General features: G+C 37.6%; 2 protein-coding genes across 2 annotated transcripts in view; one reads left to right on the forward strand and one right to left on the reverse strand.

The window, feature by feature from the left end:
- atf6 (activating transcription factor 6) overlaps positions 1-11,370 on the forward strand; it is a 28,257-nt gene extending 16,887 nt beyond the window's left edge. The window contains exons 12-16 of the mRNA XM_079475258.1: positions 422-521; positions 1,649-1,713; positions 2,880-2,991; positions 6,378-6,468; positions 10,005-11,370. Coding sequence (XP_079331384.1) covers positions 422-521; positions 1,649-1,713; positions 2,880-2,991; positions 6,378-6,468; positions 10,005-10,201 — 565 coding nt within the window. The 3' untranslated portion in view covers positions 10,202-11,370. The remainder of the gene's footprint in view (positions 1-421; positions 522-1,648; positions 1,714-2,879; positions 2,992-6,377; positions 6,469-10,004) is intronic.
- Positions 11,287-17,114, reverse strand: olfml2ba (olfactomedin-like 2Ba). The gene is made up of 8 exons (XM_079475257.1): positions 16,749-17,114; positions 16,106-16,369; positions 15,868-15,975; positions 15,187-15,351; positions 14,685-14,868; positions 13,549-14,580; positions 12,675-12,851; positions 11,287-12,593 (listed from the first exon to the last, which is right to left on the reverse strand). Exons 1-8 carry the CDS (start codon positions 16,902-16,904, stop codon positions 11,974-11,976), a joined length of 2,706 nt encoding a protein of 901 aa, XP_079331383.1. The 5' UTR covers positions 16,905-17,114; the 3' UTR covers positions 11,287-11,973.
- Between the last annotated feature and the right edge of the window lie 514 nt (positions 17,115-17,628).

Consider the following 17,628-nt stretch of genomic DNA (forward strand, 5'->3'; position numbering starts at 1 on the left):
ACGTATTATATTTGTCAGTTCTCATCTGTCTTCAATTATTTTAACGGTAATTGTCAATTTGTCTGGATCTGACAGTGTTGTGAGAAGTCTGTTTTAAAGTTTGGAGCATCTGGTGTTCGTGCCGCAACTTTGCCCATCTGATATGATCTGAAGCAAGAAGGAATTTTTATTGTTTGCACTGATATATAAACATTTGAGTTCTTTTCGATATAGATAATTGTTGCAATGCTTCGATCAGCATTCCAATATGCGATTGACTTAATAAGCATCTCAAAGTTATTTACTGTTGTCCTCAATGCTTTTAATGCTTGTATTGTATTTGCGCATGGTTATGAAATTTCAAAGCGAGCTCACAGCCCAAAGCATGCAAATTTTCTTGTTGGCCACCTCGTCTTGTTCAATCTGTTATTCATAATTACAGGATAGCAAATGAACTGAGGGGCTGGGTACATCGCCATGAGGTTGAACGCACCAAAACCCGTCGCATGAGCAACACTCACCTCAGAGGCAGAACCATCCCGGTATGACCCATCTCTTTGCATTTTTTAATTCTCATGCTCAGTCACACCTTTGATTACCATGACAATTTCATTTCTTCCAATTAAAAATTAAAAACCCAATGCTATTACAATTCACACCTTTGTCAGAAAGTCACCGACATGTTTTGACAGGCTGGGAGAATGTCCAGTGCAGTGACTGAAGAGTATTTTATCTGAGCTAAAGTGTGATATTCGTCTCTCTGCCGAAAGGTTGCACACCTTTAAACAGTTGAGAAGCACCAGGATTTATTTTCTTTTAAATAGGTGTTTCTGAATGTTTACATTACCGTCGAGGTCTTTCTTTTCTCTCTGTCTTCCTCCAGCTCTTTCACTACTTTAACGCACTCTCTTCGTCTCGGCCGCTCACTCAGTATAATGGTCTTGGGAAAGTAAATAGCCCTCTGCCCTAGTCGGCTCAATCATTCTGTCGCTTCTCTTCTTTTTTACAGTTCACTCTACTAGTGTGTCAGTACTTGACTTTACGTGTGTTTATGATAATGGTTTTGCTTTGGGCAATGCATTGCCTTAGAAGCTCACAAGCTTCCAAGTGAACTTCATAAAAAAATAATCATGTGAGACATGTAACTAAATATATTGTTATTTGGTATGAGGTTAAATAAGGCAATGCTTAAATATTTTCCCACAAGCGTCATTCTGACTTAACGTGAAAGCTGCCCAGTTTATGCACCATGCAGTTAGTGTCAGAATGAATGATCAGGTTGCTCTTGTTTACTTAAGTTTGTTATCATTTTTATCAGTGAATGTATAGTGAGGAGACGTGAATGGACAGTTTGTTATAATTTGGAGAAATATGTGCCCAGCAGGTTGATGGTTTAAAAGGATGCCCGGCGTGTGAACTGTCTGCTCGTTGAGAACTACACAGTCAGTTCAGAGAATAGTTTAGACAGATCAGGTCTTTTAAAGATACACACACACACTGGTATGAAGATTTCCTGATTGTGTGTTCGATATCGCTGCACATTTATGAAAGTAACATGTTTATGTGTGAAGATAACAATACGCAATGTCAAACAAATAACCATGTGCTCTAATGTTCTTTGTAATATTTTTTAAAAGAATGTAACTTATTTATTTTCTTTGTCCAACAGAAAGCTGTAGATAAACCGGTCTCACAGATAGTGACTGAAATCCAGTACAGAGATTCATCTGAAAAGTAAGTTCATTGTTGGAATGAGGTTGTGCAGGAATGTGTTGTGTCGTACACAACAAAAGACGTTTTTGCAGGAATTTCCTGCATCGTTTACTAAATCTTGTCATTCAGGACAAACAGCATTGTCGTTGTGAGGTTTAGTAACGTCCATTTAAAGTGTCCTCCCTCAGAATTGACTCATTCAAACTGTGAAGATATAATTTGTGCAAAATCTTTACAAACAATTTCCACGTCATCCCAGTTCTGGTCTTATTTTGCAAAGTGATTTGTCTTTGGTCTTTCGTCCGAATGTTCTAACTTTCACCTTGGCTTTAAGGGGTATTGAGTAATGTTATCCAATGACCAATAGATATTTCGGCAATGACTTAACCATCATCATACGTAATGAAGCCATTTTTTTAAGTTTGCCACACTTCATAATTTCACTTTGTGATGATTTCGAGGTTGAGCCCTACTTTCCGCATCTCTTTCCATAGCTGTATAAAAATGTGTTTCAGGAGGCAAATGCCCCTCCACAAACAACAACAATCTCACATTAGGTTTTCCATTTCGATACTTTTCACAATTCAACCCATTGCCAATGGATAAAATCAGTTCTCGGCATACATTTGTGAAAGTAAAATGTATTTTGATTTGTATTGAGAATAAATATTGTCATACGTGTCCTGGAGATGGATCTATAATGTTGCTGTTTTACACATTCGAAATTCTTGTTATTTGTTTAATTTTGTATGGGTGGGCCCGCTTGCTTTCACTCAGAGTAAGTCATAATTTTGGCTGCTCGTGTTTGCCTGACCTCAGCAGTGCATCGTGCCAAAACTTAGCATGACTGTCATTCCATTTCTGCACATTAACAATAGGAAAAACACCACATTCACACAGGAAAAAATATGTGTTTTATCAAGAGATTCATGAGAACGTTCATGACTTTGACATCTTGTTTGCTCTGCAGTGCACATTATTTCATTCAAATGTAAAAACCATTAACTACAGATAAAACTAGAACATTTGAGACATAGTGTCATAGTTCTTTTGTTTTAGAGTTCTGTGTCATTTTAAATACAACACTCTACCTTCTCTACCTCCTTTTTTGTTATTAAATATATAAAATGGTTTTCAAGCCAGCTCTTATAGTTAATGTGTGATGTGTCTGACGTCTGTCTATGTAGGAATCCCAGCAGTGAGCTGCAGGTGTACTACGCCCCCCACCGCACCTACAATGACTTCTTTGATGAGCTCAACAGAAGAGGGGACACATTCTACGTGATCTCTTTCCGCAGGGTAAGCTGACCACTCTCTTTATCAATCTGTCCTGCTGTCCATCTGTCTATCCATCTTCTCACATGGTCACGGTTAATTTGTTTTACAGTTTTCTGTTTGTAAACTATTGCTCTTGTTTAAAACGAAGCACACAGCGGTTGTCACAATTCTTCAATGCCAGTGTTAGTCACGGTTTTTATATAAACATGTATGTGCAGTGAGCTGTATTTCACACGTTTACACGTTTGTAGATGCGAAGATGGACTCATTCAAACATACATACAAACATGATTTTGACAATTGTTGTTATTCTCAACCTGACATGCTCTCAAAGATTTTGGCATCATTTGTTTAGAGTCAGACACCATTTGTCTGGTCATATTTATTGTGTTTTAGCACTAAATTCCCCTTTTCCTTCATCCATTCAATCTTTTTTCTATGAATGATGATTTTCTTTCCATTTTCTCTGTAGGCCTTCCTGTTTCTCATTATGCTTTGGGGAGATGTGAATAATGTTGGACAATGTATTATCAAGTTTTCTTTAATTGCTTTTTGTTACAAAGAGAACACCACACCCAAGATGGGAAAAAGACTCAATATACACATTTAAAATGAGTGTAATTATATCACATTTCACCGGTTTGTGTTGGATGTGACGATGAATGGCAATCCGTCCTTCTTTTCTGGCATTGATTGAGTGCTTTGGGAATCGCTATTGTATTTTAACAGCAAACAGGACTCCAAAACTGTTTTGTGCTAACAAAACAGGAAATGACTAATGTTGTAAATCTTTCTTTAAAGCTCACTTTGAACATTTTATTTCTTGGTACTGTTTATCTTGACTTGATTTAAGGACTTGAAAAAAATCATAGTTGTCATTGTTTTTACTCTTCATTAGTGTCAACAGAAATCATTTCCATCTTCAAATAGTTAAGTCATAAGACATTTCCCTGGTTTAGTCATAGGTCGTGTTTTTGCGGTTTTGTTTGGTCTCTAGGTTTGTTCACTCTTTTTGCAAGTCTCTCACAGCATTGATCCGTCGCCGTCAGAAATTTCCTCAGATGGTGACCCTCAAGGTCAAAGCTTTAAAGGGATACTTCACCCAAAAATGAAAATTCTGTCGTCATTTACTCACCTTCGAGTTGTTCCAAATCGGTCTAAATTTCTTTGTTCTGATGAACACAGAGAAAGATATTTAGTATGAAAAAAAACAAGGTAGTCAAAAGTGCCCCAGTACTGTTTGCTGTCCAACAAAATTTATTATTTTGTGTTCAACAGAACAAAGAAAATGAATTAGTAATTTTTTCTACTATGGTAGTCAATAGGTGTTGAGATCTGTTTGGTTAAAAGCATTCTTCCAAGTAACTTTCTCTGTGTTCATCAGAACAAAGAAATGCATACACATTTGGAACAACTCGAAGGTGAGTAAACGATGACATAATTTTCATTTTTGGGTGAAGTATCACTTTAAGCACTTGGAGAAACTACTCTTCAGAGTTCATTTCGTACATACGTTATCTCCTTTGGCCAAGAAACGACAATGTGACGACATCTTTGTCCTGTGAGAGAAGGATGAATAGTGCTTCGAAAGAGAGGGGGAGGGGTGGAATTCGCAGTCTCACCAATAGATGCTGCTAAAATTTCCATTCTGCTCCTTTAAAACAGTGGTTCTTAAACTTAAAGGGAAGGTAGACCACCTAAATAAATAATAAAAGCGGTTTAAATTGTTTCAGGTTGTGTAAGACCTCTGAGAGCAATGCAACATCACAGAGGAAATGTTTTTTTTTTTACTATTATGGACTTGATTAGTGTTGTTTCTGTGTGTTTATTTATTTAGTTTCCCGGGTTTCTGGGAGTGTTACTCTACAGGGTTTTGCTTTTCTGATTTTATTTATTCTATAAATGTCTCCCCTGCATGTGAGATGAGCCCTTGCATCTTTCTCTGGACTGTGTTGGCAAACTAATCCCATCAAGCTCTGGGAACTTCTGGAGCTGAACGGCAAACGTTCCAAACCGTGCTAAAAATGTTTCCATTATCCTTCTTATGTAAGCCCATCATGATATCCTCAGTTTACAGCTCCCAGTGAGCCTGTCACACTTTTAAATTGTCTGGAAGTCCCTTTACTGGCTGTGGAATGGATACCTCATACCATTCTGCACACGTCACTTGCCTTTCGCACTTTCTACATCTCTATTTTCTCAGCTCTGGAGGCTACATTGGCTATAGGTTATACCTACTTTACAGTTTCACATTGACAGACCTTTGACTGTTTCAAAAGATCTGATGCATTTTGCAGCATAAACTTCGCTCACTTAAGAGCATTTGGTTTGCGTATAAATCAATAAGTAACCGCTTTTGTATTTGCATGCAGTTACTCAGCGGGATTAACATGTTTCACAGCCCAATAATACAGGGATGAAAAAACATATTAAAGGATAGTTCACCCAAAAGTGAAAATTCTTTCACTATTTACTCACCCTCATCTCATTCCGAACCTGTATGGAGTCTTTCAGTTTTGTGTGCAATTTTATCAAATAAGTAAAGGGACTGTGTGGGGTCTTATTGTCATATTGATACCATATGTGACCCTGGACAACAAAACCAGTCTTATGGGTCAATTTTTTGTAATTGAGATTTTTACATCAACTGAAAGCTGAATAGTTAAGCTTTTTATGGATATATGTGTTTGTTAAGATGGGACAATATCTGGTGGAGATACAAGAGTGTAAAACTCTGGAAGTTAAGGGTGCAAAAAATCTAAATATTGAGAAAATCGCCTTTGAAGTTGTTAATCCGAGGCACTGTAGCAGGCCATCCACTCACAAAAATAAAGTTTTTATATATTTTGGGTTGATAATTTACAAAATATCTTTATGGAACATGTTCTTTACTTAATATCCCTTATGATTTTTGGCATAAAAGAAAAATCTATAATTTTGACCCACACAATGTATTTTGGCTTTTACTAAAAATGTTCCCGTGCTACTTAAGTTTTGTGATCCAGGGTCACATATTGTCATATTAATGTCTAATCAAGAACAGCATTAGACATTAATTTCCCCGTGAACTCACATCTTTTGTACAGTAACTGCAGATGGTATCAAATGCCAAAGCATTTGATCAATTCTGCCCGCTGTCACTAAAATCACTGATCTGTGACCTGACTTCCATCTGTCACCCAGACAGATACGAGTGTATGTTATTTCAACTGTAGGGTTTTTCAATCTGTATGGTTTCTGTCTTCAACAAATGTGTGTCCTGACAGGAGAATGTCTCCTCTTGGTACCGATTACAATAAACAAATCTTATGAAATTTTAAAATTCTAAAATTCCCACTAGCTAAATAAACTCTTCTCATGAATGTGATTTGGTCGGTGACTAATAGCTCTTCCTCTCTTGCTGACAGGATCACCTCCTTCTTCCCGCCACCAGCCACAACAAAGGAAGCCGGCCCAAGATGTCTTTGGTCCTGCCAGCTATGAATTATAATTATAACGGTAAGAGGAAAGAGCTGGGAATCTTATTTTCTATTACAAATAAACAATAGGAATATTTTTTACTTCCACTCACTTAAAAAAAGAGATGTTGAAAGATGTTATGTATAGGTTTCGTCTTTATCTAGCTGGTGATGGTTTATGTTAATTCATTTTAAAGTAAGTAAGGGATAACGTACAGCCAGATGGTTTTTATTGCAAAATAAACCCTGACATGGTGATCAGGACACCATGTAAAGCAGGAGAAGGGCTTAAGCTACCTTGGAAAGCGGCCGTATTTAAGCCTGCGAGGTCACAGCAGTTTTGCTGCGTATCACGTACCGTGTAAATTGCTAAAGTTTTCCCATCACTTTTATTAAATTTCTCTCCCTTCTTTTCTTGGCTTGTGGTCACAGTATCAGATTAGATCAGCTCTGTTCTGATCTCAAGAATGGTGACTAAGGGAAATGCGATATCAGACCTGCAGGGGCGAACAGGCTATTGTGAAAGACGGAGTCTTTCCCCCTCTGTGTTTTTCCTATGGTCATGTTAGTAGTTTCCTCAAGTGTGCTTTAAAAGGCTTTGAACGAGATGACATGCTGAGTGTGCTGCTCTTATAACACAGCATGGCTTTTGTACAAACATGGTACTTATGCCAATATGCATCAATCCACCTTCAATACCGTAAAAATCCTGAAGTCCTCTGGAATTCCTGAATTGCCTTGTTGACAGAAACCTGGTGGATGTTAAAGCTCATAAGGTTTAATTGTTTATATAAACCAAATCTGAAAATTGCTTCTTTAGAGTACAGCTTAGTAAAAGTGTACATGTTGATATAATTTTTCCAGCTTCATCCTGTTATTATTTGGAAATGCCAATTCAAAGATGGCTTTCATTTGGTTTTTATAATGAGAACAAGTTTTGGACAGCTTAGGACGGTCTAGTTTTCAAAATCGCCGCCAGGTGTTTTTGTTCTTGGTTATACACGCTCAAGATTTTGGGTTTAAATCAGGCAATTTTTTTCACCACATGTTGTGCAAGGATAGCGAGAAACATTTCATGTTGTTTTCTGGTGTGGCCCATTTCCATCACAAAAACAGCCCAAACAACAAATCAAGGGCTTTTTGCTTCATCATCCATCAATTGCATTTTCGGGTTTTGCATAAAAGTGTTTGGTTTGGAGTTGTTGCAGAGCCTTGCAGTGTCAAGCGCCTTTCATCGTCTGTTCTGTTTCCCAGTCTTCACAGGAGTTCTGAGTCAGCATTCAAATCATCTGTGACCTAGAGAGATGATCATGATCGTTCTTTGTTTGCTTGTTTGCTGCATGTTGTTGAAGTCAACATGCATCAAATCTCAGTGAGATCGGCACTTATTGGATTTGCCCAAAAGCAATTGTATTGTATCGGCACTTATTGGATTTGCCTTATTTAAAAAAAAGTTTGGTTAAAAAGTTAATGCAGTCTCACAGTGGCATTAATACAGACCGTCCCTCTCAGGTTCTCATATGGTCTTCCAACTTTAGAAGTCATAGCCCTGATCCAGAGGGAGATCTCTCTCTCAAAGGAAGTTTGGCAAGACCTCAAAAGCCAGTTTTTGTAAAAGTTAGTGCACCCCAGTGTCATCAGGAACTTGCTCAAGACTCTTGAGTGTTAGATTTTAAATGTATTCGGCATTCGGGCAGTCGAATTTTAGATCCAGAAGAATTCCCCAAGTGGAAAGCCTTTGAGAATGGAAAATTTTTCAGAGAGATTGGAAACGTAGAGATGTGATGGGGGAAAGATCCTATAGAGTTTGTGATGACATGTGCAGCTGAGCATTTTAATGTCATTTTATTGCATGTGGTTAAATGCAGAGATGACTGCTGTAACCCATCATCTCTGATGATTTCTGCAGCCCTGTGCACCTTCAAACACAGATTCTGTGACCGGCTGCAGTTCGAAAGAGACTTTTCCTGAGTTACTTGCATAACCATAAGTTTTGTTAAACCAAAAAAATTCATAACTTATTTACAATGACAGTAACATTAAAAAGCATGATTATCTTTATTTTGTTAATTTTGCATGTATTATAAATTAAACTGTCTAAAAATTCTGTCTTCATTTACTCACTATTGACTACCATTGTAATTTTTCCTACTATGGTAGTCAATGGTGGCCAAGAACTGTTTGGTTACAAGCATTCTTCCAACCATATTTCTCTGTGTCTATCAGAACAAAGAAATATAGAGATATAGAGAATATACAGATTTTACAAACTCGAGGGCGAGTAAATGATGAAAGAATTTTTATTTTAGGCTGAACTATCCCTTTAAGAGTCACGGATTTCTACATTTTTATTTTGTGTGATTCATTGACAAAATCAAAAGGCAAAACACAAAATTAAAGATGAATTTGACTAGTAAAATAATTTATTTAAAAAAAATCTATTATTATTGTCAATTGATTAGGCCACGATAATCTGCTGGTGAAAATCTGATATTGTAACATCCTTAATAGAGATTGAAATTGATGAAAATGGTGTATATAAAGTGCCTTACCATATTTTACTGACAGAAAAAAATAGCCAATGAAGAAAAGTGTTCAATCCAGTCTTTCAAAGTGACAGATAATGATTTGTACAGCACTGAGTAAGATCTTCATTTCAAGAACCTCATCTTGGTCATCTACAGTTGGTATGTATGATACGTAAATCTTTTCACCAGTTATGTCTGGAAATGTGCTTTAGATTGACCTGTTGTGATGCTGTCAGGCTTATAAAGTTTTTATCACGACTCAAGCGAGTCAAGTCACTTTCCTGCTGTCCATATGCTCTGAATGAATGTGAAGATCTCATGGTCTGCTTATAGAAAGGTGGAAACTGCATGTGCAGCGTGATTATTTAAACTGTCTTGCTTTTAAAAGTATCTTCTAAAATACCTTACAGACCCGCCGCCTGTGTTTGACAAGTTTTTATGAGTCTGTCAAAACATGGGAAAAGAAGTCTGAGCATGACCTTGTCTTCCAGGGATCTGGAAGATGAAAGAGCTTCCAACTGTGTCAGTTTATGCCAAAGCATGATTTATACATTGTCTCATCCCTAAAGTGTTTACTCTTTTTAAATGATTGTATGTTTATTAAAATGATTGTGTAATATGAGTGTATCAATGTTTTATAACATTTAATTTTGTATGTCAGTTCATTATTTCCCATTGAGAGTTGCATTGCTTGCTATTTATATTTTCAATCATAGATTTAAATAGTTCTTCAAAATATCACATTTATTGCCAAAGATCATAAGAAAAGACTTCTCGCATGGTGGATGATCATTTCAGGGATGTTTCGACAAAGGATCCTTGATCCCATTTTGCTTCACGTGGGAGTCATCTGTTGTTTATTGCTTTTTGAAAAAACAAAGGCCAGGATGCGCCTGACCTCTGTGAATCATCTGAGAGAATCATTTAAGAACGCCCTAAAATCCCTTTAACCTCTGGCCACCCAGCATTCACCTGCATTAACTTCACACGAATAGTCTGTGTGCACATGCTTGTAACACTACATTTCTGTGTTTTTTTCTCATTACAGATAGCGTCTTAAAAGACAAAGAGTTTGAGGTGATGATGCAGATCGACTGTGAGGTCATGGACACCAGGATCCTCCACATCAAATCGTCTAGTATTCCGCCCATCTTGCGTGTCAATCAAACAGACTCTATATATCACCCGGCCCCCAGCAACAGCCAGCCCGCGACCCCTGTCGGAGTTCTCATGGGTTCCTCTTAACCCAAGCAATCTTTTGACAACAAAAAAGTAATCTTGCCATTTTATGATTTTTGTACTTTTGTGACTGGTGTAATGCACAATACACAGTAAAATAAGTTGAAATCCAGTCTTATTCCTTAGTTTTGTTTTCAAAGGCTACTGTTACTTTAATTTCACAAAAATTGAAACAGAACAGATTGTCACAGCACTTTTAATGTGTCTTGAGTGATGTGCTTCAGGTGCGTATTTACTTCACTTCTGTTATTTGTGGTAGCTGTCAAACTTCTGCCAATTTGTGGAAATTGTCTTTGATTTAGTTTGCACCCTTTTTGTTGCTTTGGAAAATTAACTTAAGTGAATATTTATGAAATTTTATCATATGCACCAAGCTTGTTTGGTACACAGTTAAGGCCTATGTTTAATTCTACTCTCTTCATTGAACCTGCCTTGGCAGCGAGCCTTTTTTCTATAGATGTGACTAGCGAATAGAAAAAGAAAATGAAAAGGGATTCTTTTCATTCAGGACACATTCAGGTGTATTTATATTTCCAAAGAATAGTGTAGGAATATATTTTAAGATGTTTAGATAATTGTTTTGTCTCTGTGGGTTAATTTAAGCCATTTCTTTTTGCCATTTAAATGAAATGCACCTGACAAATGTAAAAAAAAACAGTTGTCTAGCCTGATATTTCCCGTTTTATTGCACTTACCATTTATGATTGAACATGAAACCATGTTTTTTTTATTTCCTTGAATCCCCTTTTCCCGCAAGAAACATTTTTGTAAAATGTCTTCTGACACAACGACAGAAATGAAAGAAATTTTGTAACAATGCAAAGAAATAAACACTGGACAAATACTAGTTTAAGGATGTGAGTGATTTGTCTATATTTCACTTGCGTTTTGGAAATTATGTTTGGTAAAATTATGTTGAATTCATCTCTCTAAAATTGAAGGTTTGTGAATTGTGGGGTATGAAGAACTATTGTATGAAGTGGTTATTATAGCTCTTTGAAAGTATTTTCTGGTTCAATGACAAGATATGTCTAGATTTACACCTGCACATCCTCCTTCGCTTGTTAAGGAAAACCAGCACAATCAATCTTACTCAGCTCATATTTAATTATATGTAATTGCAGTCATTTTCTGAGTTTTACAGAGATTTTGCAATAAAATACACAAAGACATCAAAAAGTAATGAAAATGTGTCTGAAACAATGTCTGCCATCACTTTTACTTAACTGCAAGTGTTAGTTTGTCGTAGAAAAAACTGAGATATGCTTATGAAAATACAAATTGTATTTATTTTTACATTCATCAGATCCATGTCTTAGTTTTTATTTTACAATATATACACCTCAAAATTTTTTATAATATTTTGCCAGCCTTACTAGAAGTACACCTATAAACATAGAGGTCCATTTTCATAGTGCAAAAGCAAGCATTCCCAATATCTAAAGAATTCATGCTGACTGCAAAGCTTGTATAGCTATAACGGAAAAGTTTGATGCTTTTTTAACATGAAAGATCAGGGCTGCGTTTCCCAAAAGCATCGTAACCTTGTGTTGATCTTAGAACCATTGTGACCAAAGCTACAATCAACAGCTTAAGATGCTTTTGGGAAACGCAGCCCTGGTCCAGAAAGACGAACATTTTTGCACTTTGAAAACATAATGGCATAATAACTAAACGTTTCTAGAAATAAGTGAACTGATCAACAATCCACTTGAACACATTTGTGGTTTTTCCTGATGACATTTCATTTGGTGCAAAGTACAAGGACTGACGTTTGACTAGAGTGGATCTACATAGGCGAACTGAACATTATAAGTAACCTGATGTCCATTATCCCAAGCGTACAACACCCTCTCTTTGGGGTTGTAATCAATCTGAGTGATGTAAGTGTAGTTGTTGCTAAAAGGCAAGCGAGGGACCATCTGAGTGTTGGTGTGCGTGTCAAATGCGTAGGATAAATTTGTGTCCTGCTGATTGTTGTTCTCCGTTGCGTATAAAACGCCACATACGATGAAGCAGTTGCCGTAGCGATTGCCTCTGAGTCCGGTCCTCCAGGTCGTTTCCCGCTTCATGCTTAGATCGTTAGGGTTCAGGCGGCTCAGCACGATCACTTCCTGCAGGAACCCCTCATCATCCAGCGCTGGGTAGATCACCCAAAGTCCGCTCTCATCTACGGCCAGATCCATGTCTGAGCTTCCTCTCCATCTCCATGCGGACACGTCGTCGTTGTCAAAGACCGCGTCGTGAAGCATGGTCCAGGCGGCCACATAACGCAACCGCAGGTCGTACTTTATAATGTCTCGGGAGAATGCGCGGTTGTAGTAAAAAGCACCGTTGTAGACCACGTGTCCGGTGCCGATCCAGTTATAAGGCAGCTTGTAGGAATTAGTGAATCGACCTTTGAAAACAAAATTGCTTTTTTACAACATGGAAAAAACTTTCTGATCATATGAATGTGATGTAATGTGATAAAGATTACCTTGTTTAAAGACATCCATATTGCGAAACTCAAGGAGATTGTTGCCGTAATAATAGTTTGTGACGTAGATCTTGTCGTCTTGAGCCAGCGGATCTTTCATCCAAGCCCCTTCATTTCGACCGAATGTATTGTGTGTGATAGGCTCCGAGATTGTGGCCAAGGTGTCTTTACACATTCCTGAAAACAAAAACAGACTTGTTCACAAATGCAGCCACGTTTCTCTCTTGTGCAATTCTACTATGACCTTAACATATATTTTGTCCTTGCTGAAAAAACAATAGAAACCCAACAGAAACCATCACACAAATTCTAATGGTTTCTAATAAAATACAATTTATTACCATTATTTCCTTTATTTCCATCACAAAATTCCTTTTTATAGTGTGTTTTAGGCATTATTCCAATAGAGAATGTGAAGCTGACGTGACACCCTATGTTGCATGTTGCACGCAGCCATCTTGGGAGGATCCTACTCCACTACTATTATTGTTTTATGTAATGTAATTTGTTGATATATGAAGAAATTGAAAGTGAAGGAACGTGGGAGTTTTCCGGAATGACTCTGCGTAGAGCTACTGCAGTTTTTAACACAGCAAGACTGACCAACAAAGTTATATTTCCTAATCAAACAAGAAAAACGAAAAAGCTGCATTGAACGCACTAGCAGCGATCCTCCAAAGATGGTGCAACATTATACACGGTGTGACGTAGCTTCACATTCTCCAGAGGATTTAATGGTGTTCCATTGGTTCCCATCAATCATTAAATGCATTACATTTCCATTGTGTTTTGGGCAGGGTTATGTTTTTTCAGCAGGGTATCCGTCTGTTGTATGAGAACACCAAAGAAACCAATGAACCTTGGTTTTCTCTACCTGACTTCCTTGGAGGTTCCTCAAAGTTCTCTTCCACCACTTTTTCTACTACGCTTGGTTTATCCATCGTTGGCTGTACCTCTGTCTCTTCATCCCAATTGATGCTATACTTACGTTTGCCAGGTTTGTTTGTGCTTATTGTTGTGGTTTTAGTTGTTGTAGGGGATGTAGTTTTCATAAAAGATGCAACTGAGGTGGCTGTATGGGTAGGTCTTATCTTGGGAAGGTTTGCGGAATGGTCTGTGTGTGGCGTCATCATGGTGGTAGCTTTTGTGTCAGTAGTTGATCTTAAAGTTCTTTCTGTGGCTGTAAATGTGTTGGAATGAGATTCTGCCATTGTGGCAGGTGGTTTCTGAGGGGCTGGTGATGGTTTTATGCTATTAAATGTGTTTTCTGAATCTTTGACAATTTTTTGAGTCATACTCTCCATTGAAAAGAAAGGTTTACCAGTTTGGGATTCATCTTCTTTTAAGAATGTTTTAGTAACAGGTCCATCCTTGGTCACAGAGGATACTGTTGTCTCCTTTGTCATATTTTCTGTCAAGGACAGGACTGTATTTACCACTTTGGTAACCGATGCTGTGGTTGACTCAAGTGACATTATGTGGCTCAGATTGGATGACTCGACCAAAATGTCTTGAGCTGGTTTCAAAGATGGAGTTGTGGGTGTTTTTTGGATGATTATCTGAGGTTTAGTCTGATCTATAGGGTTTATAAGCTCAAAATTACCCATCACAATAGGTGTTGGTGTGGTTCTGTGATCTCCTATAGTGTTTTCTGTGGTGGAGGAGACAGTGGTTAGAGCTAGAATGGATATAGGGTCAGGTGTTTTAATGGGGAGGGCGGGGTCTAATAGTCCAGCAGATGGAGATTGAAGGCTATTTTGTGCAGCCATCACTTTTCCTTCTGTCTTGGGTTTCGGTGGGACAGACCATGCCCCGATGACAGGCCTAAAGTGACGAGCTTTGTGGTGGAGGAGTTGCTCATCAGCAAAGAGATCAATCGAGCTGTCGCCACTGTGACTCTCATCTACTGCGATGGTGAACAAAGCAACATATCATTATAATACATCTATTTCAAAAGGGTCAACTTTAGACCTTTAAATGAAGATGCTGAAAACATACAATTATACTTACAGCTCTCCTCTGTGTCTGCCTCCTCCACCGGGTCAGATTTATAGTATGTCATTCCCCTAACAATAATTTTCGGTTGCTTCTCCCTCCCAGAACGCTCTTGTTCTTGCAAGGCTGCAACTGCCTTTTGTAAGTCGGATCCGCTGCTTTTTAAAAGATCTCCCACAAACTTTTCTTCATACTTACTCTGCAAGTAAACAAGTTGAGCAGAATAATATATAGACTGATCTTTATCTTTTCTCTATTAACGTATTCACAGACAACTTGTTCAGCTGGCCCGAGAATATTATGTAAAACTAAATTAGGAAGTGTTTCAAATCAGTTAGCCGTAATATGAGGTATACCTTGAACTGCAGGGAAGGCATGCGTAAATCAATAAAAGTCAGCTGGAGATGGGCCATTGGTCTAACGTAATGTTTGGATTGTTTCATTATTATGTATTGGACATGACTACAGGATGTCATTTTTAAATTGCCTTCTAAAGCAATGGTGAAAACCTTCTCACCTCCAGGTGCTGAAATGCGGCTGCTTCATCACTCTGCTCCTTTAGACTTGTTTTCTTCTCCTGCACTTGTGCTGACAAAGTTTTCGGTGAGGATGTGGGAAGCTGTGGATTTAGAGACGTGCTGGTTGTGTTTGATTTGTCGTTAGTCTGGCTGTTGGAGACCATCTGTGAAGGGTTAACCATAAGAGGACACCAATTACGTAACATTGATCTGTATATCTGAGTCTAAAAAAACAGGTAAAGGGACATTAATATCTAAAAACATCTGATAATAGTTTTTATTGTATTAGTTGACCGAAAATAATCAAATCTTTCATATTGTACTCGCATGTTGTTCCAAACTTGAGACTTTACAAGCACAGTAAATATGAGTTGTGTGCTACTGTATGACAGAAGACTTGAATGTAGCGCACACGTCCAATAAACTACTTTCATTAGACTTTCATAGTGTTTTTTTATTCTTTACCTCCAGTCCCCGATTTTGCACTCATTTATTAAAATATGAAATATGACTAATACAATGTTCAAAGCATTGTTCTTTTGCATTATGCAGTTTTTAAACTATTCTTTTAATCCCTTATAGTAACTACACATATACATAGTAACTATACTATAATTAGTTAAGTGTTTTATACTTTCATTTAAAACATTTTTTATATTTAACACAAAACAGCGACTTACTTTTTCTATATTGTCCACTCGATTAAGAAGCTTGGTTGTGACTGAGTGCAGTTTCAGAAGGTCCATGCCATAAAAGGATCCCTCCAGCAACTCCAGTACACTAGAGAGCTAGGAAATCCAAAGTAAATGATTTACATCATGGCAGGTGTTGTCCATTTTTCGGTAAGATGTTTTTATTAATGCATATGCTATCCTGTCCTATTTTGAACCTAGTGTAAGTTTCAGATGCTCGTGTCACCTTAATATTATCTTTTCCAGCCTGTTGCAGCTTTTTCAACCTGAAGTCGCCCTCACATGGGTTTAAAGCTGACGGAGGGGCGATGCATGCACATTTGCAGTGGGGTCCTGATGTGATGGTCTCCACCGTATAGAAGTCCTCAGGCGTCGATTGACCCTCCTGGATCCGTTTGCAAGCGCTCGCACTCAGTGGTCTGACAACACATTTACAGCCACAGTCAGATCCTTCCGAAAGGGCTTTCACTTTGTCATAATCACCCAGCAGCTATAAAGAAAAAAGGACGGATGCATTTTCCAGCAAGCAATGGGGAGCCAATAAACAGATGGACTTTATACTTTTTTTATGCTAAACGGCTGATTCTTAATAATGCTATTTGCAATGGAAACCACTTTTTTATAATATTTTATTTTCCAAAAAAATATGATTTGCTTTTCCAGCAGGTTAGATGTTATAATAATTGTAATAAATAATGTCAACATGATCGAATTCAAATTGATTGTAACTATCCCATACTAATATATTCAAATATAACACATGATTTGTTTTATTTACTTCATTGACCTTTTAATGACTTATTAATGCACAAACTAATTCATAAATAACTGTTCAATGGAATGAAATATGCTGTTAAAACGTATCTTACCTGACTTAATATATTTTCTTGGTTATCTACCTCCATTTGCACGGAGTCATTTTGTCTCTTCGTCACCTCCAGAACTTGCTGGTGTGGTTTCGGAGCGGCCGAAGTGAGGACAATTTCCATAAACCATAAAACGCACCAAATTCCCATATCAGTCATCGTGCACAATGTTAAAATCCCTCCAAACACTCGGTTTATAACTCACTCCTCAAAAATTATGAACTAGCAAACGTATCCATTTGCAGTGCTCTCCGGGACAGGGGCTTTCAAGAAGAGGAACAGTAAAGTCCAGATGAGGGCAGGTGCCTGATCATCGGTGTTCAGCCGGACTGAGAAAAAGCTCAAGAGACGTTGCATATGAAATGAAGCGAGGGGGCAGGAGGATTGAGAGACTCGAGGGGCAAATGTTCAAGATTGCACTAGTCCGCAGCCACAGATGCGCACACGATACGCTTATTATTATTATTATTATAAGGCTACTGTTTGTTATATTTATGAGGCTTTACCTCAACCACTCTTCCATTTGATAACACTAGTTACAGGTATTTTAACTTCTTAAATAAAGTAAATGCATTTTTAACCCGCGGGGAGACAAAAACGCTCATCATAAAACGAATAATTGTTGTGTTACAGCGCCATCTGTAGTTTAACTGATCGATTGAGCTACAAGTTGCAGGTGACGAATTGCAATAACCATCCACTAGTGGTCAGTGCTACCCAGTTTTACAATTGACATTAATGCCAGTCATAATCTACCAATCATTTTCATTTAGCATTTAATTTCACTTTTATCTTAATCAAGATGTGCAATTTATATATATATATATATATATATATATAATTGTGTATAAATCTTGATAAAATGACTATTGTGTCTTAAACT

Source organism: Barbatula barbatula (genome assembly GCF_947034865.1).
Source record: "Barbatula barbatula genome assembly, chromosome: 15".
NCBI classification, from domain to species: domain Eukaryota; kingdom Metazoa; phylum Chordata; class Actinopteri; order Cypriniformes; family Nemacheilidae; genus Barbatula; species Barbatula barbatula.

Bases quoted from the DNA above. Each gene is read 5' to 3' on its own strand.
- olfml2ba (XM_079475257.1), bottom strand. From the start codon at position 16,904: ATGACTGATATGGGAATTTGGTGCGTTTTATGGTTTATGGAAATTGTC. The intron at 14,869-15,186 runs GTGAGAAGGTTT...GTTTACTTGCAG, and splicing joins CCGCATTTCAGCACCTGGAG to AGTAAGTATGAAGAAAAGTT. The intron at 14,581-14,684 runs GTAAGTATAATT...TCACCATCGCAG, and splicing joins GGCAGACACAGAGGAGAGCT to TAGATGAGAGTCACAGTGGC.